Raw genomic sequence first — 26,891 nt, 5'->3', positions numbered from 1 at the left:
CTATTCCAAATTAGAGCACCTTTTATTTTTAATATTAAATGTCGCAAAAAAATTAAATGTATTTTTTGCAAAAATATGTGTTTAATTCGTGTATTTTTTTTGTTGTGTTCTAGAAACATTAAATTTAAGTTTTTGAAATAAATGTTTTAAAAACTTTTGAATATTCTGTTTTATATTTGTTTTTCAAACAAAGTGTCTCAAATTTGGTGCCTTTCCTCTATACAAAACCTTTATCACAGGCAGAAAATATTGATAATTTAAAACATGAAATCGACAACTTTTAAGCCAACATAAAATAACGTCATTCTTTTTAAATTTTTGTTGTAGAACAAAATACATAAAAGTGATGTTAACTTTTCCATTTTAATCCTACTCTGATTTATATTTCTTAAAAAGCAATAGTTGTCATACTTATTTCAAAAATTGAGCTTAATGCTTTAAATAAAATAACCCATTAAATTCAATACAAATTTGTTATGTATGTACACAATAAACGGGTTTCAATTTATTAGTAGCTACTGGATATGACCAAGTTTCTATTTATATCAATGTAGCATTTGTAAATTATGTATACAAGGTTTGTTTTATTAATTAAAGAAAAGTAAAACTGGTTTTAATTTATTAGCAGCAGGTTTTTTGAGAGTAATAAAATGATGGGATCAAAAAGCGGTTTTTTAAGTTATTTTATGGTTTAAAAATTATTTCACGATTGTTGGCAATCAAATATTCTGTAGACTTTCGGTAAAATTGTAGGCCCTTTCCCTATAGACTGTTGCATTCCTCACCTGAAGATGTTTTTTTCTATAAGTACTGACTAAGGCAGCGTTTTTACTTACCAACGAAAATTTAACGTTTTCTTTAGTACTGTCAATTTATCGCCCTAACGTGTTAAAACCCCGTGACGTCATTAGCAATGGCTGGCAACGATTATGTAATAAGATTTAAATATTTTCTAAGGTTCTAAGACTATTTTTTGTGACATTTTTGTACTTACTACTTTATTTTGTGGGAATAGACGAAAATTACAGTTATCTGAAATTACTCTCGAGTTAAATAGTTTTATTTAACTACTATTGGCAAAAATTAATTGCATAGTAAACCCATAATATCAGCGGAAATAAGAGCTTGTGAGAAAAGCGTACTGTAACATACTACGATTGGTTAGTAAAGTTATACTGTTGTAAGCCTTGTGTCTTATAAAGATTTAATTTCATTGCCACCTTGATAGATTGCTATACGATACGATGGAGCGTCGCTCCATTATCCTCTTAAGTAAGTGCATCAACTTAATGTCTGAATATGAGCAACGATGACTTATCAATAGGGTCGTTCTTCTTTCACGCCAGTCTAATCCCAGCAAAGGAATATACTCAAAATCATGAAAGGTTCCATATTTTTAAATAGAAACTATTTTTAATTATAGTAGTAAACATAAGAAAAAGCTTGCACATGAATGTAATATTCTTAAGGTTTGGCCACATAGTTATGATCGCAAATAATGACAGCGAGATGCCAAGTACAGCTTCTGGCTTCTGGCATAGTTTACAATAACTTTAAAGTTGTTGCCGGAACAATCAAAAACATTATATCGCTCATCGGCAGCAATAGTGGCATTAATCAAAATATGCGATTTTTGAGTTAATACCCCCAAAAAAGTTATAATAGTCACTATACTGCGGTAACACCACCACAATCATGACGGCTAGGTGGCAATAGTGTCTCTATGACATTTTCTGATACTTACTATAATGTCGCTGCAATATCGGCATAACATTCAGTGTGTCTTAGCCGTTGCGGGTGCTGTACTTATTGATTAGTGCTATTCTGACACTTTTTGAAATAAGCATATTTTACACCGAGTTTAAATACTACTTCGTGCAATAGTGACATTGTTTAAAATAAGTCGTTATTGCAAAGTGGTTTATAGTAAATTGTGTGATTTAAGATTGATAGTAGCAGTTTAAGAGCCTTAGTTTTGTGTGATTCTTTAAGAAATTCGTGGCAAAAGTAATACCTACATTTGTATTGTATGATAATATTATGGCGTGGTGAATTAATGCTTTCACGTCTAGGAATTAAGTAAGTATTAGTTTCTCACAGAATGTTGACATTCCCCTGATGTGTGCAATTTACGAAATTTTACTGCAGATTGTAAGGGATATTGTTTAGAGGTTACAAAAGGATAAAAATTACCGTTCTAAATGGAAATTACTTATACCTGTCGCATCTATTTCTAACGAAGAAAATAAGGCTGATAGTATTGTTCTTGCTGTAGAACCTAACAAGCCAAACGGAATGCAAGTCGATATAATAGACAGTGGTGGAAATGAGTCTACCTTAAACGATGAGTTTTACAATAGTAATGGTCTTGCGACAGAACCTGAAATGTCGTAAGGTAATTTTATCAGGTAAAGGTATAAGGTAATAAGATTAACTTTATTACAGTATTAAATTTTTTTAAAATGTATCCAGTATCAAGAACCAAGTGCATTATTTCCTAAACCATTATGTAATGAAATTCCTCAAGTTTTACCAACGCTGCTACTGTCACCATCAAGTTTTATGTCCACGGAAGATGATGATAACTCCGTTAAAGATCGTAATTTCACAAATAATGGTTCATTCATCAAAATTATGATGTGGATCAAAAAAATAAGAGTATCCAGAAGCAAAACAAGAAAAGATGACCCTTTAAAGTGGCGAAGAAACGAAACTAAGCTGCTTAGAAACAGCGGCAAAGCATACAATAGTACTACGGGAGTATCAGTACCTAACAAAGAGATGCGACCGCCCTGTGGTGTAAATTGTAGGCACAGATGTGCTTCTAAATTTACCTAAGAGGAAAGATTAAATATTTTTCGTAAATATTGGTCATTAGTAGATATAAATATGCAAAGAAATTTTATTTTACATTTTATGCAAGAAATAAATCCACAGTAAAGGTATGTTCTAACTGATACGGTGAGAGCGCATAAAGTTAAGAACAATGGATTTTACTTTGACTTAAAATGCGAACAAACTAGAGCGTGCAAATTATTTTTTACAGCTTCGTTAGGTACTACTTTTCGATGTATTCGATGAATGATTGTAGAGGAAAACACAAGAACGTTACAGATAACATAAAAAATGGCGTTTGGGCACATATTTCTTCGATCCCACAAGTTGATAGTCATTATACAAGGGTTAATAGTATAAATACGTTTTTATAATATGTACGAGTTTTTATAATATGCCAAAGGTAAACTTCACAATAATTGTATTTAATATATCCACTTTCTATATTATATATTTTTAGCTTGAAAATATATCCAAAAGTTTAACAAACATCAAAGATTTTTCGCGTGTTAAATTTGCATACATGATTTTTATGCAATAAAAACAAACACGAGTAAACACTTACCGAAAAAAACATGTACAATAATTCAAGGCTGCATCCTTACCTGCAACAGAAAGAAAAAATTAATTCTCCTACACATTGGCGCTTGGATTGAATATTATTGTTCCGCATCCACCTCCGCTTGTTTGTGTTGAAATTAATTATTTTTAAATATGTAGTGACATATGAGTTCATAATGTTTGTTTACTTGTTTTAATTAATGTCTGCAACAATTTAATTAAGTAAGTTAAATAAAAAAACCTACACATTTTGATCGGGTGAGAAAGAATTTATTGTAATGTCATATATTTCCTTAATAACAAATAATCCATGTCATACATAAAGTTCAGGTTAACAATTAAATAAAAAAAGATGTAAAAATCTGTAGAGAGGAATTTCTGTCCAGTAATTAACAGTAAAAATTGTGCGTTGTCTTTGTACCAGTCTTTGTAAATTTACAATACATGTATTTTGTGAAAAAAACTTTTTACAAAATTTTTATAACATTGACCAGCTTTCTTTACGGCGATAATCTCAAATCGTAAGTAACTTAGTTAAATAGACTGTCAAATATTCATGTATAACTATTTGTAGCTCATCCCTGATGATGTCGATGACTATCGACGAAATATTGGAATAATAAAGGAACAAGAGTACACTTAGCCTATTCTTTCAACTGTGTTTACCCAAACAAAGAAATCTCAAAGTTTATATATATATATATATATATATATATATATATATATATATATATATATATATATATATATATATATATATATATATATATATATATATATTGTCATACTTCTTCTTTCCCAACCAAAGAAAAAAATAAATAAAAAGATCCATCGGAACAAAATTTTAAGATATCATTATAAACAAAATGTATATAGTAATTTAAGATAAGATTTAGTGTAGATAAGAATAGAAATTTGTTTGGCAAACGACCTTTTTCCGTTTCAAACAAAATTATCAAAAAACCTTTGTTTAGAATTAGAAGACATTTTACCTGTAAGTTAATCTTTTCATTGTTTGTATAATCGAGTATTAAATGACCATATTCTAATCTTTTGAAATATGTATAAATTGTGTATTGACAAAACCAATTTTAAAGTAAGCTATTTAGTTTTTCTCTGAAACCGAAATTAGGCTTTTCCAAAATCATGGTAAACACAATTTGAGCTTTTGATTGGACGGTCGTTTTTAAATGGGAATTTGTGAGCCGATCAGGAGAACAGGAGAAGTCAGATATAATTTGGTCATCGAAGGAAACAGTCGTTTGTCTCAAGATAGGGTGTGGTTCGTGAGTTGGATACCGGCATTGTGAAAAGAATTGAATAGTTTTGCAGAAGGAGATAGCAAGTAGATTGAAAGAGGTCCTTGTATCTACCGTTGGCATTTTGTGAAGATTTGTGAAAGTAGTTTTACGGCATCAAGTTGACAAAAGGAGGTCCTTGTGTCATTAATAAGTAGTTGAGTTTTTGGAGAAGTGAATCAGGTGTTTTTGTGTAGTCTGCAGGAGGTTTGCAGAGACGTTAGGAAGGAGCCGAGGTGCCAAAGAGGAAAGATCACATCGTTGAGGAGACTGGACTTTTCTGGGTATGTGCCAACATACAATTCAATAAGAAAAAAAAAAGCTGTAAGTGTTTTGTACAGTTGACATTGGTATCTGTGAAGGATCTGTTTTGACATCATGGTCATTATCATTCAAATTTAAAGAATTGAGTTTTGTTTGACTAATCAAAAGTTAAAGTTTTGTTGTTTTTTTTTTCAAGTAAAGGAAAGTTTAAGTAAAATTGGTTTTCACTTATTATAAATTTATGTAGATTTAAAATCTTCTTCTTCTTGTATGCTGATTGATAAGATAACGGCAGAAGTTGAAAATTGTTTTATTCCTTTTTTATATAAAATAAAAGAATACTTAATTTTTGTAATATACTATTTCTTTTATTATTATCCTTCTTTTCTATCTCGATAAAGGACAACTAGAAAATCTTTGAATCCATCGAACACAGGTAATATAAGGAGTCTTATTTTACATTTGATACCAATTAAATTATAATTTTTTTATTGGCTCAATAAATTAAAATCAAAGTCAAAATAAACAATCCTAACAATATATAGAAATATATATATAACAATATATATATATATATATATATATATATATATATATATATATATATATATATATATATATATATATATATATATATATATATATATATATATATATATATATATATATATAAGAATCAGGTGTTAAAACAGTAGAACGGTAGACCTGGATATTAACGATTTCCCTTTCCTAAACTAACTATTTATTAACTTATCCCCGTACAATATATTTTCTGACTAAAGTGTATGCTATTTCCATTTTAATGTTACCATCAAAATAGTCTTTTTAGCATTTTTCCAATTTTACAACTCTGCTTCCGTTGTATGAAGGTTTTTTTAAACCTTTTAAAGTTGATGAAGGTCAACTTCAACAACTGAATAAAATGGAAAACATTTATTTTAGTGTATTTTTATGATAATGTTGTTTACGTAGGCATCGAAGATTCTCAAAATGTTGTGTAATAAGACAGAAATAGGTATGAATTCATATTTTGTGCAAATTTACAAAGAAAAAACAATGTCAACTGAAACTTTCGTCACGTTTCATCTTCGTTTTTTATTTAGGACGATTTTAAATTTTAATATTATGTATTAATCGGAAGATGCTTATATAATATTGTTTAACCGTTGGACGTAGACTATTTTTAATAGTTTACCTCAAGGAAAAAATGTGCAAGTAGTGGATAGTGAACCAACAAGAATAAAAATAAAATTATTAAATTATTAAATTGAATGTCTTTTGATCAGCAGCTGTTGATCTAGAAACAACAGGCAGAGTTTGGCCCACCTCCGAAAAAGATCTCGTTGCTTCAAAAATCTGTTAATTCTCGATCGAGTACCTCTAATGCTCGTTTGTGCGCCATCGTACACTCATCCCAAATTATTATTTTAAAGTTTGTAGCAATTTCGCTATGGCTGATGTTTTCATTATATATATTACATGTCGGTTCCTCTATACTTTGCAAATTGAATGTCAGTTTGAGCTCAGAATGAGCCTTTGCCTTCTAACAGTGTAGCAGCGATGCCAGATAATGCAACTGCCAGCTACTTGGTACTCGAATTGTATCTAAAATTAATGAAATTAAGAATGTTTTACCAGTTTCGACGGGTACATCGATGAAAAATATTCCTCCATTACTGCTTTCATTATCGTATTGTAAGCTGTTATTTGCTTCTGATTTAAAAGTGGTACCTTACGTTGTATGGATTGACTCAAATTGCCGTTCTTGCTTAAATTCACGATTGAATGCATCGTGCATGGAACGATTAGGCGCAGGATTTAATATTTCGTTCAAAATCTTGCCAAACATCATCACACACAAATCCTCCAAAGACATTGTAGAGGAAAGGTTCAATGATTTAAAAGCAAATATTTTTAAAACTATATTCTCCCCTTCCTACATTTGGTACATAAAACAAAATAAATATAAATCTCGAAGGACCAGCGACCAATAGGTGGCAAAATTGAGGATTAGTAATACTGCAGAGAAATTAAAAATAGAATAATTAAAATGAGACTTCCGGTAGAAACATTTTTATTTTATGATATGCATAAATAAATAGCTGTATGGGAATTGCCAACAAATCGCCCTTTTGAATGGTAATATAAAAAAAATAATATAATAATAATATAAAAAAAAATAGTACCTTCGGATATGAATTCCAGGTTTTCTAGTAAAGTGATTAAACGCGAAGATTAGTATTGAAATATCCAAAGAGATAAAGTATTCTTATTTACAACATTGTTAATGGTTAAATTCTTATTTTTATTAATATATTATAATAATTTATATTAAAATATTTAATACTAAATTTTTATTAACATAATTTAATGAATAAACACCTCAGGAACGCCTATGATGATACAAAATGGATATTTCAAAATGAAAAACATATACTTTTGTAAAATGTTTAGATAAGTACATTTTCTTTGGGTGCCTGAAAGGTACTGAAAAAAACAGATATGTATATTGTTTATTTATATAAGAAATAGCCTTTTGAGAATAAACGACGTTCTGATAGATTACCAGCGTGTATTGGAGTGTTAATCCTAAACAACTCAACGGAAGTGGCTCAGTTAGCCGAAGATCGATTTTACATCACAAGCGTTTTAAAAGAAAAAAGAAGGAGATGACTCTTTTTATAAACTGTGGTTTGTCATTGGTTTATTTTATTTTGCTTTGCTAGATTGTGCAAAATTAGGTACCTAATTTTGCAGGATGTGAAAATTACGCTCCAAAATTTAAATTATGCGCAAATAGCATAATTACACGCCGATTGGAACACTGATGTAGCGCCAATGTGTGGTCGGCAACACCAGTATTGGCGCTAATCCCTTTGATGTGTACGCAAAAACCAACAGCCTACGGAAAGCTCCCAATGTTGGAGCAAGTCATAAAAACGTTGGCGCCAACATTGGCTTCGCTCCAACACAGTTTTGTCGGTACACACATCGGACGAACGTTGTTGGGGCCAACGTTTGCCCCCATCCCCCATATGTGGAGCCGACGTAAAGCCAAGAGACTGGCATATATGGTCGCATGAGACCTAACTATGAAGATAGACTATCCATGGCTCATCTTACGACGTTCGAGTAGCGACGTCTTCGAGGTGACCCTATTATGTCCTTCCGTATTTTAAAACATAATTTGAAAGAGGGAACAAAATACTGCAAGGTCCAGGGACCCAGGGTGAACTTCTTGCCAAATAGAATATTTGATATCTGGAACAATTTGGATCAAGACACCATATCGGCAACTAAAGTGTTAACATCTTTAAGAATAAAATTCATAGCGCTTTATTTTATTTATAGGATTGTGTTATTTTCGGACTGCATTATTTATTTATTGTTTAACAATATTAGTATGATGTACTTAATTGTTTAACTTTACTTAACTTTATAACTGGTATTAGTTTTATAAGGATATTTTTTTGTTTTTTTTTGGGCATAATAGGACCTCGCTCCTCTGCCCTTATTTGTTATATAATAATAATAATATATATTATGCGGTATATTTTACTACAATCCTGAACGTTACTTCTGTTTTGTTTATATTCGTAAAACCAAAAATAAGAACTCGAACGAATTTACATTGTATAATAAAATTTCCCAATATTTGGCACCTTGCCTGCCTTGCCATTGAGCCAAATTAGAATAACGCCATCACGACGATAGATAGCTACCCATTATCGTAAAAAAATTGGCCAAACATCACGCAATGTAAAACAAAAGAAAGCACAAACTCTGCGATTATGACAATCAACCGTTTGAGTCTCGCCTGCTTGGTCTATTGACCAAGGATGGAAGGATATGAAGGTCACGTTTTCGGGGAACCATTGTCGTGACTTCGAAGCGTGGATTGCAACATGGTGGTCAGAGGCGCGCCTTCTAAATTTATTGCCGAAAAATATAATTACGCATAGATGAATTGCTGATTATATAATCCATTTTCCGTTTTGGCAGGAAACGAAAAGGAATAATATGCGGGTGGGCAACAAATGAATTGTAGATTTGAGAATAGACCGTGTGAAAATGCTAAGTGAACAAATTAATGTGATCAGAAATAGACGCCTTTTGTTTTAGTAATTTTATTTTAACTAGCAAGACAGCAAAAAGAGGCAAAATAGAGTAATGAAAGATATTAAAATTTTTCTTACTCTACTCTAACAGATTCCTGTATTTGGACCCGGATTAGTTCAATGGGATTAAGTTAGCAATGATAAGGTGGTAATTGCAACTAATACAACAAATCCATAATTACGAGAGAATTTGAGTATAGAAAATATATTCATATATTTAAACAAAGACAAAAGTGACATAAAATTAAACTAAGAAGCTGACTATATCATTTCTATTTGGGAATTTTAATATTCAACACTGGACTATTATTATTAATCTTTGATGTCTAATGTATGCAACAAACAATACACTTAAAATTATTCGCAACATGGAAATTGTAGGCCAAATGATACATTTAAAATAGAAATATGTAGCACGTGTTAATAAGAGTTAATAAACTATTTTTGTAGCATTTTCACTTATTGATTAATATTTTTTAATTAGTCCGGATTGGTGTTCATTTCAGCCCGATTTACAAAAGAGTTTACAAGTTTCCGGTACTATTTAAATTTTGTTCTGAAGCTATTTTCTTGTGGCATTTTAAAGTAATTACTATTTTATTGGGAATACGCCACAATTGAATAAGCCACAAACATTAATAATGTTTGTATTAAACATTATAAACAATAAACATAAAAAATAACTGCAATTTCAAAAATGTTGAATCAAGAATTGTTTTCAAAACTTATACATCTGGTAATGCCGCAGAGACCTTTCTCTGACCAATAAGTATGACAAATCAATACTTTTCTATGTTCCCTTGCTCTCCTTCCTAGTAGACTTAAGCTACTCCCCAAAACAAAAGTCTGCTCAAAGCCTATAGTAAGTCATAACTTAATCAAATTAGGCTATTATTTTAGATTTCATTCGAGATAGTGTAAAAATCATTACCGTAGTATTGAGTTCTATGGATGTTATTTCTACTAACAGTAAGATTATGCGTTCTTTACAACTAAGTTTCATAATATCTGATCATAACTGGCATATTCGTGTTGCAAATATTTCATCGTCATCATCTGGCTTTACAATCCTGCGTGGGTCGTAGCCTCCTCAAGAATGTCTCTTCAGTCGTCTCTATCATTCCTCCGCCCAGCACATATTTACTTATTTCTCATGTCTTCATCGATGTTATCAAGAAACCTTGTTCTGGGTCTTCCTCTTCTTCTGGGTCATATCTTATTATGTTTTACGATATCTGGTTCCTGGTATATTCTATAACGTTGTATGATCTTCTCTACACTTTATTGTCATTCATTGCTCCATAGATTCGCCTTAGTACTTTTCTTTCGAAACATCCTAACATGTTTTCATTACTATTTGTTAGGGTCCAGGTCCAGAGATTGGGCCCAAAATATCATCTGATGGCTGTGCAAATTCTGCGGTTTATCTCTGCAGTAGTATTATTTTCAGAGTTAAGGAGCGCTCCCAGCTATACAAATTCGTTTACTACTTCGATGATGTCGTTTTCTATAACAAGTGGTCGTAGGATTTGTAGTTGCGTGCTTATTTTCATATATTTAGGGCTATCAATAGTGTGACAAGAAACTCACACTCACTCAAATCGTATCTATTAATAAATCAAACCCCAAATTCCACTAATACGTATATAAGTAGAAAACCACAATAGGCATTCCTATCTATAAAAATTACAAATGATAAAACGATAACTATGATGAAGATAGATAAGAAAACACTTGATGTGTGATAAGACACGATATTTGTATTGACACGAGATTTGGGTTAAAGGTATTCTACCTAAGATTTTCGCGTGGAAAATCAAAAGTTATTCGAAATGAGTGACGAAAGTGTCCTAATGGAGGATCTTAAGACCTTCAAGGAGAGTTTTAGCCAAGCCATCAAAGATGAAAATATTTCGGTAAGTGGGAATCTTTTATAACGTGTATGTAAATATTATTAAAAACGCATTCGTCATGTGTCATGTCGTTAGAACAAGATAACAATATATAGGCCAAGATAATGTTAAATATTTTTAGAATAACTAAAATATGGACGTATAAGTATATAGTTACAGGTTGCTGCTTTTAAATTATATATATATATATATATATATATATATATATATATATATATATATATATATATATATATATTAGTAGCAAATTAAAAAGGAAAAGGTATTTAATAAACAATACAATAGCTGAAAGTTACGAAAAGTGCAAAAACGAAAGACAATTACTAAAAAAAAAAGTGGGTCATAGCTACAAAGAAAAATAAATTAAGGCTTCTTCTTTTTCCTTCTTGTATGTAGGCTTTAAAGTCTGTTTCTTCTTCAATATTAGCCTCCTAAATTGTTTAAATTATCGCACCATCTTTTTCTTGGTCTGCCAATACTTCTTCGTCCATTTGGTGACTTATTGTCAATTAACCTAGATTTTTCTAATAATATTGTGTATGCTGCATCCCTCTTTGCTTTGTTATGATAATCTTTGGATTTAATGCGCCAAAGACATGGTTGATTTTGGTATTCTTGAATGAAACTCTTCCAATACACGGTTAACCTTTTTGAGATCACTAGTTATATCGAAAATTACTCAAATGCTACCTCACAAAGCAACACAACGGACGCTAACTTGTTCAAGCTTGAAAATATTGGGTGCATACGTACCGTTTTGCTTGCGCAAGCACGCTTAATTCAAGCATGCATAATTAAGATTCTTTCAATCCTTAAACCCCTTGTACAATCACAAAGCTTGAACCACATTTCCCTACAGACACTCAAGCGTGCTTATACAAAAAGATTGAACAAGCATGCTGGACAAGCTTGCATGTGTGTCTGTAGCCGCTTTAAGAGCTAACGCGCACTGCTGCGACTCCAACCACAGCCAGAATTGCGGATGGTCGGCTCCGGCTAATTTTACATAGATTTTAATGAGCCAACGACAACGATACGACCAGCGGTCGTTGCAGTTAAAGTTAGTATGTACTCTTATGGAATAATGCGCAGGAAAGACAGCCAGACTGCCGCCAGACAGTGATCTATACATGTATTGTATACTTTGTGTTGTACAGGACTATTAAAAAATTGGATTTATCCAATATTTTTTTCTTTCGTTTTATTATACGATTATACTCATACACATGTATCTCGTAATTGAAAAGAAAAATTAATGTGGAAAGCCTGGCCGGAAGTGCGGCCAATGTAGAAGAAGCATGTTGCTGGCTTTGGTCGGAGCCACTGTAGTGTGCATTAGCTCTAATACCGGTTTGGCTCATGAACCAATTTTTAAATTCCACAGTGCCACATACCATATTGACAATATTCAATTTAGGATATCCCCGATATAATAAATCTTATATTTATTTCTTTTGGTAGTTTTTTTATTGATTTTCATTTATGCTTACTTTTTTTATTTTTGATATCAGTTAATGTTACCTTGGGATTAAATGAATGTTTTTGTAATATTTTAGGAGCAGATTGATATGACCAAAAGACTCGGTATTCTTGCTGAACACTTGGGAGAAAACATCACAAGACAAGAACTACTACCATTTCTAGAAGAAAACATTAACTTTCACGATGAAATACTCTTGAATCTACCGGAACAACTAAAGCAATTAATACCGTTGGTTGGGGGATACGAAAATTCCCAACCGGTGTTGGAGCTTCTCAAGAGGATGTGCAATACTGACGAATTTTTGGTTAGAGAGAAAACTTTGGAGGCCTTAAAGGAAATCGCAGAGGAATTGAGTAATGAGCTCGTTGAAGAGTTGTTGATTCCGATTTTAGATTCGTTGGCAAATGAGCAATGGTTTACGAGTAAATGTTCCGCGGTGGCTCTTTTTTCAGTAAGTATAAAAATAATTTATTTCACATCTATTTTTGACTAAGCATATGTGAACTTTGAAGTTGTTGCATTGGATATAAATCATTTTGCGCAACAGTACAATCTTCCAAATCCAGATCTTCTCATAATTCTTGTCTGGGGGATTTCTCTTATGTTTTTACTGGTCGTTATCTTAATGCTTCCTTAGCTACAATATCTTTAGATTTTCTTTCATAAATTGGCTATTCATCCACAATGTCCATCTTCAATGTTACCGAATATTTGCTTACTTCGTTTTCTGATCTTTTCTGGTAGAGGGTTTTTGTCGACACAATTCCATAAAGATTTTACATTTTATTTTTCGTGTGTGCAGCTATTCTGTTATTTAAGTTATACTCGCTTTTCTTAATGACCTGGCTGATCTACTGGTACTCGTAATTCGACCTTTCTTGTTAGTTGCATATAGTACGAGTTTTTTTTATTTTTGTATATTTAATACTTTTTTACTATTTTAGTCACTATATCCAAAAGTACAAGAGGAAAAGAAGGTTGAATTAAGGCACAATTTCCGTTTACTATCTCAAGACGAGTCGCCTATTGTGAGAAAAGAAGCTGCTTTGGGTCTCATTGATTTCGTTGCTTTGTTGGACAAAGAAAGCATTAAAAATGAATTCATAGCTGTTTTTGATAATATTTCCAATGATAACATGGTAAGTATACTCTGAATATTATTTTAAATATAAGATTTTTTTATTTTTGCATTTTTATTAGAAGTGATATTTTGTTAAATACATACCAGAAGAGGATAAGGAGTACTTTTAATTCTACAGAACATGAAGAAGAAAAATAAGAAGAACTGAAGAAAACTAGTGGGAAGGAACTAATGAAAAAGATATAATAGAGAAACTAAAGAAAAATAGGAGGGCGGAAAGGATGACATAACAGTTGAAATGTTCAAATATGGAAGAGAAGTCCTAATTAAGCATTTGGATAAGTTGCTGAAAGAAATATTGGAACAAGAACAAATACTGAAATAATAGACTAAGGCCACACTGTGCCCAATTCACAAAAAAGGCGACAAAAGTTTATGCCATATTCACAGGGGAATAGCACTACTAAATGTTGCATATAAAATACTTGCAGTACATATAAATGATATAAGATATCACAAAAAATAGATAATAACATAGGAGAATGTTTCGCCCGAAATACAAGCAGAAAGCTATGAATACAGTGGCTTTATTCATCGACTTTAAACAATCTTTTGACAGAGTAAAATGGAAAGAAATATACAAAGCACTACGTGAAATGATTAACAGTGAAAAATTAGTAAGAATGATAAAAGTGGCACTCAGAAAAACAGAGAATAAGGTTAAAATAATTGAAAAAAAAACAGATAAGTTTTAAGTCAGCTAGGGGGTGCAACAAGTGGTCCAACTGTCATTATTTTTATTCGGAATTCTTCCTGAAATTGTTATCAAATAAACCGGAATCAACAGGGTAGGACTTGTATATCACCGAAAATACCAATCCCTAGCATTCTCTGATAACATACTGATAAACAGAAGTAAAAAAGTTAGATTAAGCAATAACTCGAACAGTCCAAGGTTAACAAGTCCAAGCAAGATTAAAGGAAGCGGATATCTTGAAAACCATTAAGCTACGTCTTGCTTTTCTACACGACCAACCTGTTTCACTATGTTACGAAGCATTCACCAACACAAGCGTTAAATTATTTTTGGCTTTCGAAGCACTTAACACTAATACTAAAGGTATACGAAAAATCCTTCTAAAATTTAACGATGTCTACAGAATTTGGTCCAACTAAGGCGGAAGCTGATCTTGATGCTTTTAGGTCCTTTCTCACTTCTGAAAGAATTATTCACCTGCAAAAATCAAGGGAAAGTCAACAAAAAAACTATTTCGTTGTCTCTTCAAAACGAAATTTTAGAACTTCCCCCTGTAGTTGCGGTTACAGAGCACTGGCTTGAAGTCAAAGAGCCTTTTTTGTAAAAAAATGTACCACAATTATTACTATAGACCTATTGCCTTACTACTGGTCGTATCCAAAATTATTAAGAGACTTATAAAAGCCCGACATCGAATTCAAAACGCACTAACAGATACAATCCATGTGTGAACGGGCCTACGACAGGGATATGCCCTATTCTGTATTCTATTCAACATCACATTAGAGAAAATAATTAGAGAGTCAAAAGTCAACACCAGAGGAACAATAATAACAAAATGTGTACAAATATTGGCATTTGCAGATGATGTTGATATCATAGCTAGAAGCGAAAGAGAGATGATAGAAGCATTTAATGCGATAGAAAAAGCGGCACAAAACAGTGGCCCAAACATTAACGAAATAAAAACCAAATACATGAAGGCCAGCAAATGGACAGGCCAAAGAAACCTACAGAATCTGACAACAGGAGGATATAACATCGAAAGCGTGAAAAATTTTACATATCTAGGTTCAGTTAGCGCAGATAACAATGTCAGTGAAGAAGTTAAGAGAAGATACATATCGATAATAAAACATATAATGGACTAATTAAACATCTAAGATCTAACATCACAAGAAAAACTAAATGCAAAATATACAAGACCCTGATAAAACCGGTCCTTGTATATGGATCAGAGACATGGACACTGTCGAAAAGCGATGAGAACCTATTAGGTACGTTTAAACGAAAAATCCTTAGACACATATATAAGGAGGTGAAAGAAAATGACATATGGCGCAGAAGATATAATTTTGAACTATACACAGCATACAATGAACCCGAGGTCATAACATCCATAAAGATCGGACGTCTGTGCTGGATGGGCCATGTTGAACGGATGTTGGTGACTGAAACACCAAAACATATAATGAAGCAAACACCAGTAGGAAGAAGGTCAAAGGGAAGACCCAAACTTAGATGCATGGAACAAGTGGAACAAGATCTGAAAACACTTAAGATTACCAACTGGAAAAACAAAGCAAGGAACAGAACAGTATGGCGGAAAACCCTAGAACGAGCCAGGACCCAGAAAGGGTTGTCGAGCTACTGATGATGATAAAAGCCCGACTTATGTCCTTTCTCGTTGAAAACAACATTTTATCACAAAGTCACTTCGGCTTTTTATCTAATAAATGTACCAGCGATGCTATGTTTTCTGTACTACATGGGGTTTACCAAGCACTAAACAATAATCTTTACATTCTTACTGTTTTTTGTGACTACGCCAAAGCTTTTGATTGTGTAAATCACGACATTTTGATAAAAAACTAAATTTTTACGGAATTCGAGGTATTTCTTTGAATCGGTTCCAATCTTACTTGAGGAATAGGAAATAACTAGTTAAAGCAAATGATACTGACTCTAGTCACAAAAGCATTGTATGCGGAATACCTCAAGGTTCAGTATTAGGTCCTCTACTTTTCCTTATCTTTATGAATGACATCACTAACTTAAAAATCGATAAAAAAAATTTCCTTTTTGAGAATAACTTCTGATTTACTTATAATAAAAACCTGGTCTAACTCTAATTTAATCTCTTTTAACGTGGATAAGACAGTAGCATTATCCTATAAAGAAACTAGCCTCAACTTGCTATGCAATAGATCTGTTTCGAAGGAAATCAATTTAGCATCTTCCAAAATAACAGTTTTTGCTTTGTTGGAGTCCCATCTTCGATATGGTCTTTTGGGGGTTCTAGTACAGCTGCCCAATCTGATGTTATTTTTAAATTACAAAAAAGAGCAATACGGTATCTCTTTAGCCTCAATAGAATAACACATTTCAGAAGCAACTTCAAAAATCACGGGATTTTAACGTTTCCCTCTTTATAATTTTAGAAACTGTTTGCTTAATTCGTAAACACATACGTTTTTTCATCAAGACCTAATCATGACTACTCCACCAGAAATTCAACCTTTGATGTGTATTTACCGATCCCGTCCTCTGAGTTAGTAAAGAAATCTATATTATATTCGGCAAAAAGTTATTTCAGTAAATTTTAAATTGTTATTGTTATTTTTCTGACTTTTTGTAAGCTTTGTCCATAAAATTGTATAATGTTAAGTAACAATAAAGCATATTTCTATTCCATTCTATTCTATAAAAGAAAATTGTTAAACTATCTTGTATAAACCTACTTATAATAGTTAAATTGTTTGTTAACTAAATAAAATTTCTCGTAAAGTTTTCGTTCAAAATTCCAATTTTCAGATTAGCTATACACCTGCCGCTTACATCTGTCGTTTCATACACGATAATATAAAAAAATTGCTCTCTAACTCCCGCTTAATTTTTTAGATACATTCCCCCTAAACATGTTTCCATAGTTTGTTTTCTTAATGTATTCTCCTGCGGTAAGGATTTATTAAAATTTTTTTCAAAAAAGAATTTAAAACTAGCGTGATTAACTCTAAAATTTGCAAAAAATCACCTAAAATGGGCAAAGCAATTTGATACAAAAATGAATTATTCTTGTATAAGTAATATTTACATTTATTATAAGTATGTGTCTTTCTTATACATAATGTACTTTATTTATTTTATTACAGGATTCCGTGAAAGCTACAACTATAAAGGTAGCTTTAGCAATTTGTAAAATATTGAGTGAAAACGAAATTGAAGAATCCATTTTTAAAACACTCGAGAGTTTTGCCGGTAAGAATTAATTCATGATTAAATATTTATTAATTTTGATTTACAATTCAAGCATTTTAATAAAGCTCCAATGTCTTCATAGGAAAAAATTTGCTGGTCTGTATATACTGCCCTCAATAAAAGTTTCTTCTTTACCCCGATTTAGGAACGATTTTTACGTCTTTTATATACATGCCTATGAAAGCACCCTTTTAAATAACTCAACTTGTTAATGATTTAAAAAATTCACTGAACCGACTGCAGAAATCATAAGGTTTTAGTTATTGAGGTGCATAAAACTCAAAAAACTTCCTGGTCGAGTCAAATTTCCCGGGACTTGCTTACTTCTCTGGACTATAAGTCTTTCTGTGTCTTTCGTTCCTAATCTTTATATATTAAACATTTTTCTTTTCCAAGTTTTCACTCTAACTCTTCACACACTCTAACACCTCATGAACAGGATGTTTCCACTTCTCCATCGTGACACTTTATCCTCTTCCAGTATTTTCTATAACATCAGATCAATAACATACATCAGTCACCAAGAAATACCTCGTTATTTGGTTTTAATATCTGATACTTCACAGTTTTATTCTTTTGCGCGGTCGTCCGATACTTCTTCTGCCGATTGGTGATGTATCTCTTGCTATTTTGACGACACGGGTCTCCTCCATTCTGCTTTTGTGGTTATTCCATTCTTTTTTTCTATTTTGTGTCCATTCATTTATACATTGTACGTTACATTTTCTTCTAATGTCTTCACTTCTCTTTCGACCTCTCAGCGTATTTACTGTAATTCTTCTCAGTACTCTTATCTCTGCCGTCTTCAGTAGCCTTTGCGTTGTAGCTATGTCGGGTCTTGTTTCTGAGGTATATGTCATTATAGGTCTTACACTGCCGCTATAAATTCTTGACCTAATCTTAGTGTTAATATGTCTGTTTCGCCATATAGTGTTATTAATGCATCATGCCAGTCCATTTGCTTTTTGTACTTGATGTCTCACTTCTTTGTCCAGGTCACCATAGCTAGACAGTATAATTCCCAGATATTTTATTTCCATTACTTGTTCAACACTGATGTCATCAATTTCTATTTTACATCTGGTTGGTTCTTTGCTGACTACTATTGTTTTAGTTTTCTGAGATGAGATTGTCATATTAAATTCTTTTGCTCTTATGTTAAATCTGTGGACCAGTCTTTACAGACTATCTTCATCTTAGGCTATCAATATTGCGTCATCTGCGTAACAGAGTATTCTTATTTCTTTATTTCCCATTCTGTATCCTCTTCCTTTGTTAACGCTTTTGATGATTTCATCCATGATCAAATTGAAAAGCATGGGGCTCAATAAATCCCCTTGTCTTATTCCGCTGTCTATTTCTATAGGTTCTGTAAGTTGTCCATCTATTCTGACTTCCATTTTATTGTTTTGGTAAATGTTTTCGATAGTTTTTGAAGTTCTCTATTATACAGAAGATGGATTACATCTTTGAGTCTTACTCTGTCAATCGCTTTCTTTAGGTCAATCAGACACAGAAATGCTGGTGTATAACGTCATGTTATAGTATTTAACTAAGAATTTTTGTGTCGGTTTCTTTATATCGGTTTCTTGATATTCTTTAATCTGACTGTTTTTCTTTTTGATTTTAGAAAGTGATTCTTGGAAAACCCGTCTCGTTCTAGCAGTAGATATAGCAGAAATACAGAAGGTTATCTATTATCCCAAACTGCGTGGAAGAATACTAGCAATGTTTCAAAAACTGATCAAGAATGTCGAGGACGAAGTCAGGATTGTAGCCGTTAAAAATCTAGTTCCGTATTGTCGAAATCTAAAAGAGTCCTATGAGAGATCCGACCAAAGTGAAAATAATTTTGAGTCAGTTTTTATACAAAGCGTAGTACCTCAGATAACAATGCTAGTGGTCGATACTTGTACTGACGTGAAGCTGGAACTGGCTAAAAACATTTTAAGTTTGAGCACTCTTATTAGTAAAGAAGCGTTTGTAGAGCACATTATGCCACAAGTCTTAGATATATTAGATCTAGAACAATCAGTTTCGGTTAAGGCTAACATTTTAGAGAACTTAAACGACCTTCCAGCAGATGTAGACTTTGCTCAATCTCTCCCATCTATCAAGAGAGTTATAAGAACACTGATCGTTTACTCTCAATCACATTGGAGAACAAGAAAGGGTCTGTTGATGACATTTATGCATATAATTAAGTTTGCGCCTAAAGAATATTTCGCAGAAAACATAAAACACTTCTATGGAAGTCTTCTAGGAGATCATGTGTTTGCTGTTAGACGAACAGCAGCTATAATTCTACCTCTCATAGTCAAGCACTTTGGAATGACTTGGACATCAACACAAATCATTCCCTACTTTAAGATGTTTCAACGAGACACCAGGTATTTGTATCGGTACGTACCGATTTTTGGTATAAATGAATTGATTGAACCGTCAGTGCTTCCTGGAGAAGAAATAGAGTATCTTGCAAGTCTAAAGGAAGTTAAAGATAAAGAAAAAGCAGCTAAAATGTTATGGATGTTAAAGTGTATATTGAAGAAGCTTGAAAGTGCCTTGGAGGAAAAAACTTTTCAAGATATCTTGTCGTTAAATAAAAGCATAGATGATTTTAAGACCGACAATATATCTTTGTACGCAGGGGAAACTTTGAATTCTCTAAGATCGCATTACAGCGAAAACATATTTACTTATGATGAAAAAAAATCTGGAAACTCGAACGATTGGTACCTAACAGGGGTACTGTTTTTCATATACAGAGAATGTTTGGGATTACTGTTGACTCTCTTTGACGATAGAATAGTTAACGTGCAAATAAGATCAATATTTACTATAAACAAAATTAAAATGTTCGTGGATAAGCTTCTCACAGAAATAAAAGCGTCTTGGGTAGAAGAAACATTGCAGGTTTTAAAGCAGGAGGAGCTAGATCGAATTGAGAAAGAAGTTATTGCTGAACTAATCGAAAAATCAGAGGAATTGGATGAAGAAAATATTAACACGGAACTGATAGATAGCATTATTACAACTAGCAGAAATTCTTTACAAATGGGTGAAAACAACTTAGACGAATACAATAAAGATGGTATCAGGGAAATGGCCATAGATGTGGTAGAGAAGTGGCCTGAAACTTCTGATAACTCACACGTAGAAATAATTGAAACTGTTATAAGTGCAGATAGTGTAATTGAAACTAAAGAGACAGAAAATACTTTTAGTGAAAAACTTGAACCTATGTCAATTGACGTTGTGGAAGCTGACGTTGCAGCAAGCGATGTGGCAGCTGAGGTTCCAGCGACTGATGTTGCAGCAACTGATGAAGCAACGAAGGTAGCAGCAGCTGAGGATGTGGCATCTGAAGTTGCCGAAGGAAAAGAATCACTAGAAACAACTCTTTCAGCTACAGAAGATACTCAAGTACCAGATGAAGCTGTTGTGAAAAGTGATGAAGTTCTTAAAGTTGAAGAAAAATAATTATTTTTTATTTCTGGATTAATAATGAAGAAAGATTATACAAAATGGTGTAGAAATAATCTCGAAAATTACAGACTTACGGAAAGATAGAACATTTTGAAAGTGTTTGGTGTATGTTACTTACTATGAAATAAAAAATTATAAGTTTCTCTAAACAATAAATGTGCTATAGCTCTTTAAGTTTTTTAGTGTATAATTTACTAAATTATATTTATCTTAGTGTTACTTATCTCTTTTCAGTAATATCATTCTATATATTTATTGTTCATTCATGTATTGTATATTTAAGAGCAGTCGTATGGTGTGAATACAATTTTTGTAATTGTAGTTAAAGGCGTTCGTTTTATTGGGATACGGGATATTTTTATTCAGATTTCTTTTAATTCGGCTATTTTTGCAAATAACAAAGAAATAGCAGCTTTTATGAAAATTGAATGATATACAAAATTCACCAAATGATAAATAAAACGTCACCAAATACAAAATTAATTTATACCTCCGCCTTTTATTTTAAAATAGTTTTAGCAATGGACTGATTTAAATGACATTTTATGCCTATTGTATTGTATTTATATGTAAAATAAATAATTATATTAATAATTTTGTGTATCTTTTGCTATACTGGTCATCTATGAAACGGACGAAACATTAGATGGGAATTTTGGTACCTTATAACCATAGACATATAATACAAACAGACTGAGCTCTACAATACAGACCCGTTCTAGTGATAGGAAGACCTGGTTTGTTTCGGTGACCCAGGTCTTCCAGGTCAATCATTAAAATGATCCGTTCATAAAGATCCGTTCATATGAACGACTAATTAAATTTGTTGTGTAAAGGTCAGGTGTGTAGAGTTTAATATTGGTATGTTTATGAATCTTTCTGAGAGTATATAAATTAATGATAATGCAAGACCCGTTCATAGAGATTCGTTCATTAGGAGCGCGACGAATTGACCGATCAACGTGTCGCTATCACACAGTTCGTTTCGTAAACACTAGACAGCGTCATCCATAGGGTCATTCGAACGATAGGGTGACAGAACGTGATTGTATCAATCACGGGTCTTCGAAAGGATTCGATCTTTGTGAACGAATCGTTCTTGACCTTCTCATTACTAACCCGTTCCCACAGTACGACCACGTGACCTTCTCTTCACTTGTGTTTGGAGTGGGAAGGTCACGTGGGTAATAAACCTAGCCCATTAGAAAGAGATGCAGGGACTGCTTTGCGTCAGTCTTCTCTGTCGCACTGGGGGAACGAGTCTGTATTGCAACACTCAGTTCGAACAGAACGATTTTCGAAGTGGAAATTGATACGTCCATAAACTTATTTTAACCTTCAATTGTGGCTTATTCCCAATAAAATAGTATCTTCTTTAAAATGCCACAAGAAAATAGCTTCAGAACAAAACTCCTTTACAGTGAACCTGATCTTATTAGATCCTTCTAAAAAATTAGCTCAGATAGGTAGGCCATCGAAAGATATAATGAGTTGGAGGTTCTAAAACGAATTTATAACCGAAGACCACATTGAGGTCATGGCAAAGAATAGAAAGGAATGTAAACTGTTCCTGGAATAAGTCCAGGTTGATTGATTGAAACTTCATTGATTGAATCTTCATCTACCATCCCTGAATAGAATTATTCAGATTAAAAAATCAAATAATTCAAATACCAATAGATAATTATAAATTATAAATTATAATATTTAAGTAGGCTAGATTTTCTATAAACGAAGTCTCGTGATTCAAAATTGTGCCAATTACAATTTGGCATACAGTAATCACCCATATTTTAACCAGGTTATCGACAAACAGGTATCCAGTAAGTATTACAAAAGTATATAGGATTTGTTTACGATCTTAATATTTACTGTGAAATAACACTTAAAGTGAGCTAAAAATAGGAATGACCTGGGTGTTACCTAATAGATTATGTAGGTAGTAATACTTTTGTCTGTGTAAGTGCTAAATTTTTACTAAAATTAATAAAGTTATCGTACCTACATTAATATTACAAAAATAAATACGTATGTGATGTAATCATAGTGTTGGAAAAATTATTGAAAGGATTGGAGTACAAGCTCTTGAAACTTGGATCTAAAATTGAATCATAGAATAAAATCAGAATATGTATAATGGTTATGGAGTAAGTATGGCACTTGCCAAAATAATAGTACCGATTATACCAGGGCTTCCCAAACTGTGCGTCGCGACGCCCTGGGGCTCCCCTCCCCCGTTTTCCCTAGTATCGCCTGTGTTATGTCATTTAGTCAAGCTTTTGTTTTGTTTTATTACCCACGCGGAGTTAAATAGTAATATACAGTAATGTTAATTTAAGTAAAAAGAAGAAATATCGAAAATATGACGACCAATATTTGTATTTTGGATTTACCTGCGTTACTAAAGGGAATGTAGAACTTCCACAATGTGTTGTTTGTCAGAAAGTATTGGCGGCTGAAAGTATGCTTCCTAATAAACTAAAACGGCATTTGGAATCTACTCAAAGTCATTTACAAGGTAAGCCAAGAGACTTTTTTGTAAGAAAATTGCGAGATCAGACCACAACTTTGGTTTCAAGAGCATCAATTCATACCAAAGCATTGCTCTCCTGTTACATGGTAGCTTACCGTGTTGCCAAATTTAAAAAATCACATACGATCGCTGAGGAACTGATCTTACCTGCAGCGGTTGATATGGTAACAGTGATGATTGGAGAATATGCAGATAAAGAAATAAAAAATGTACCTCTTTCAAACAATACGGTTAGTCGCCGTATTCAAGACATGGCAGAAGATATTAATGAGCAAATTGTCGGGAAACTTTCAGGTTTATTTGCCATTCAACTGGAAGAGGCGACTGATAGTAATAATAATGCTCAATTAATATGTTATGTACAGTACATACAAGAAACAAATATATGTGAGGATTATGCTATAAGGAACACAAATGGGGGTAAAGCTGCAGGACCAGATGAAATTCCTATAGAATTGTTGAAACTAATAGACAACGACGCACTTGAAATAATGGTGAACCTCTTTAACACAATTTATAGAACAGGCATCATACCAAAGAAATGGCTCTCCTTTACTTTTGTCACAATCCCGTAGACGAATAACGCCAGAGAGTGTTCAGACCACAGAACAATAGCATTGATGAGCCACACACTAAAAGTATTTTTAAAAATAATTCACAAAAGAATATTTAATAAATTAGAAGAGGACATAAGCGCCACACAGTTTTGATTCAGAGGTGGACTGGGAACACGGGAAGCTTTGTTTGGTCTGACTGTGTTAATGCAAAGATGTTTGGATGTAAACCAAGACCTTTACGTGGGTTTCATAGATTTTGAGAAGGCCTTCGATAAAGTCAGACACCAAAAGCTGCATGAAATCCTAAGAAGCAAAAACATCGACAGTCGCGACATTAACATCATATCCAGGTTGTACTGGGAACAAACAGCAAAAATCAAAAATGATAATTAGTTAACCGAAGAAATTGAGATTCGTCGAGGTGTGCGTCAGGGTTGTGTGCTTTCTCCACTATTATTCAATATATATATAGCGAAACAATATGTCAGGAAGCGCTCCTAGAGCAAAACATTGGTATGAACATTAACGGAGAGTTAATTAACAATATACGATACGCTGATGACACGCTAATAGTAACAGATAACCTAGCAAATTTACAGTTTTTGATGGAAAACATAAACACCCATACTAAAAAATATGGTCTAAAAATGAACATCAAAAAGACTAAATTCATGATTGTAACAAAGAAGCTATACACCAATGTGAATTTAACGATAAATAATCAGCCAGTTGAAAGAGTTACGTCCTACAAGTATTTAGGGGTTTGCTTCACTGATACTAATGACCAGACAAGAGAAATCAAGAGGCGAATAGAGATAGCGAGACAATCGTTTGTCAAAATGAAAAAGTTCCTATGCAGCCGGGACATAAATATAAACTTAAGAACGAGAATGTTAAGGTGCTATGTTTTCTTCGTTCTGCTGTACGGCATGGAAGCCTGGACACTGAAAAAGATAAACATCAAAAACACTGAGGCATTCGAGATGTGGTGTTACAGGAGAATGTGGAAAATACCATGGACATAAAGAGTAACAAATCAAGATGTTCTGCTGAAGATGGGGAAAGAATGCGAAGTCATAAAAACCATAAAAAAGAAAAAACTGGAATATCTGGGCCACATAATGAGAGGAGAAAAGTACTCTCTGCTTAGACTCATAATCCAAGGAAAAATCTCGGGAAAGAGAAATGTGGGACGTAGGAGGATTTCCTGGTTGCGAAATTTAAGAGAGTGGTATGGGTGCAGTTCAATACAGTTGTTCAGAGCTGCAGCCAACAAAGTGAAGATTGCTGTGATGGTAGCCAACCTCCGATAGGAGACGGTACTGCAAGAAGAAGAAAAATATGTGAAAGTTGTAAAGCTGCTGATTCATTCGATATTTTAAACTCATATATGACTGAAAATAATATATATGAACTGGGATAACTGTGTAGGCGTGTGTATAGATGGTCCCCGAGCGATATCTGGGTAGTATGGAGGACTACAAGTCTACAGTCCAAGTGTAAAATGGACACATTGTGTCATACATATAGAGGCAGCAAAGAACGTTACACCTGAATTATTTATTGTGATGGATAGGATTAAAACACGACCATCAAGACTTTTCCATAAACTTTGTGAAGAAATGGGGGCCGAGCACACCTCTTTAATTTATTATTGCAACTCTCGTTGGTTGTCCAAAGGCAACGTACTCGCACGTGTATAAAAAATGAATTGTACACGTATCTACATACAGAATCACATGATGATGCGCAAAACTTTATTAATTCAGAGTTTGTAATAAAATTAGCATACTCCTGTGACATATTTAACAGATTAAATGATCTTAATAAGTCTTGGCAGGGAAACAATCCTCATATCCTGCAATTGGCAGATAAAATTACTGGGATTCAGAAGAAGTTGCTCTTATGTAAGAGATAATTAAAAGACTAAGAAACTGTTTGTTAACCTGGTTTATAAGGTATATTACAAGAAAAATTGATAGAAATCCTTAATCCTTCTTTAAAAAATATGTTATCACAATACATGTTATCATTCAGCGAACACTTTGAAAAATATTTTACCGAAGATATGGAGCAATATGACTCGGTCAGAAACCCTTTCTTGTCATCCACGCCATCGACATTTTCAACAGAGGAAGAAGAACAACTGACAGAATTGTCCTGTGATTCCAGTTTAAAGCTTTAATACGATAAGGACAAACTGTTTGAATTTTGAAGCTCACTTTCTCATGAAGATCATGCCATCAGCACTGCTGCATTAAAGGTTTTATTACCATTTGCAACTTCGTACTTGTACAAAACGGGCTTTTCTGTAATTGCAGTAATTAATAACAAGTACAGGTCAAACATAAACTTAGAAAAAGAAATGAGAATGGCAATTTCCAAACTGGAGCCCCGTTTTTATAAGCTGTGCTCAAAAAAGCAACCACATCCCTCACATTAACCAGCCAGTTACATAAATAAATATTCCTTTTCATTTTTGTGCTTATGTTTTGATTTCGGTCTTAAATTCTAATAATAAATAAAAATGTTCAAATAGTGTTTTTGTTACAACTATAACCTGTTACTAGGCTAGTACCAAAATTGGTAAATATTATTGGGCGTTGGGTTGAGGGGGCGTTGCAAAAAAATAGCAAAATCCCAAGGGCTTGACAATACGAATAAGTTTGGGAAGCCCTGGATTATACCATCCATCCTATGGCCATATAGCCCAATTCGAGCCCATGTCTCCGTTAGCAAACCTCCCC

The 26,891-nt window shown here is 33.0% G+C and overlaps 2 protein-coding genes across 4 annotated transcripts in view; one reads left to right on the top strand and one right to left on the bottom strand.

Moving 5' to 3' along the window:
* The window catches only part of Msp300 (Muscle-specific protein 300 kDa), a 477,430-nt gene that overhangs the window by 392,853 nt on the left and 57,686 nt on the right, over positions 1-26,891 (bottom strand). The gene's annotated exons all lie outside the window — the stretch shown is intronic.
* LOC140440258 (uncharacterized) lies at positions 10,805-21,620 on the top strand. The gene is made up of 5 exons (XM_072530642.1): positions 10,805-10,992; positions 12,546-12,923; positions 13,417-13,611; positions 17,463-17,568; positions 19,199-21,620. Exons 1-5 carry the CDS (start codon positions 10,909-10,911, stop codon positions 21,046-21,048), a joined length of 2,613 nt encoding a protein of 870 aa, XP_072386743.1. The 5' UTR covers positions 10,805-10,908; the 3' UTR covers positions 21,049-21,620.

The sequence above is a fragment of the Diabrotica undecimpunctata genome, chromosome 4 (genome assembly GCF_040954645.1).
Source record: "Diabrotica undecimpunctata isolate CICGRU chromosome 4, icDiaUnde3, whole genome shotgun sequence".
Classification (NCBI taxonomy): Eukaryota; Metazoa; Arthropoda; class Insecta; order Coleoptera; family Chrysomelidae; genus Diabrotica; species Diabrotica undecimpunctata.
This window is presented reverse-complemented; position numbering and strand designations above follow the sequence as displayed.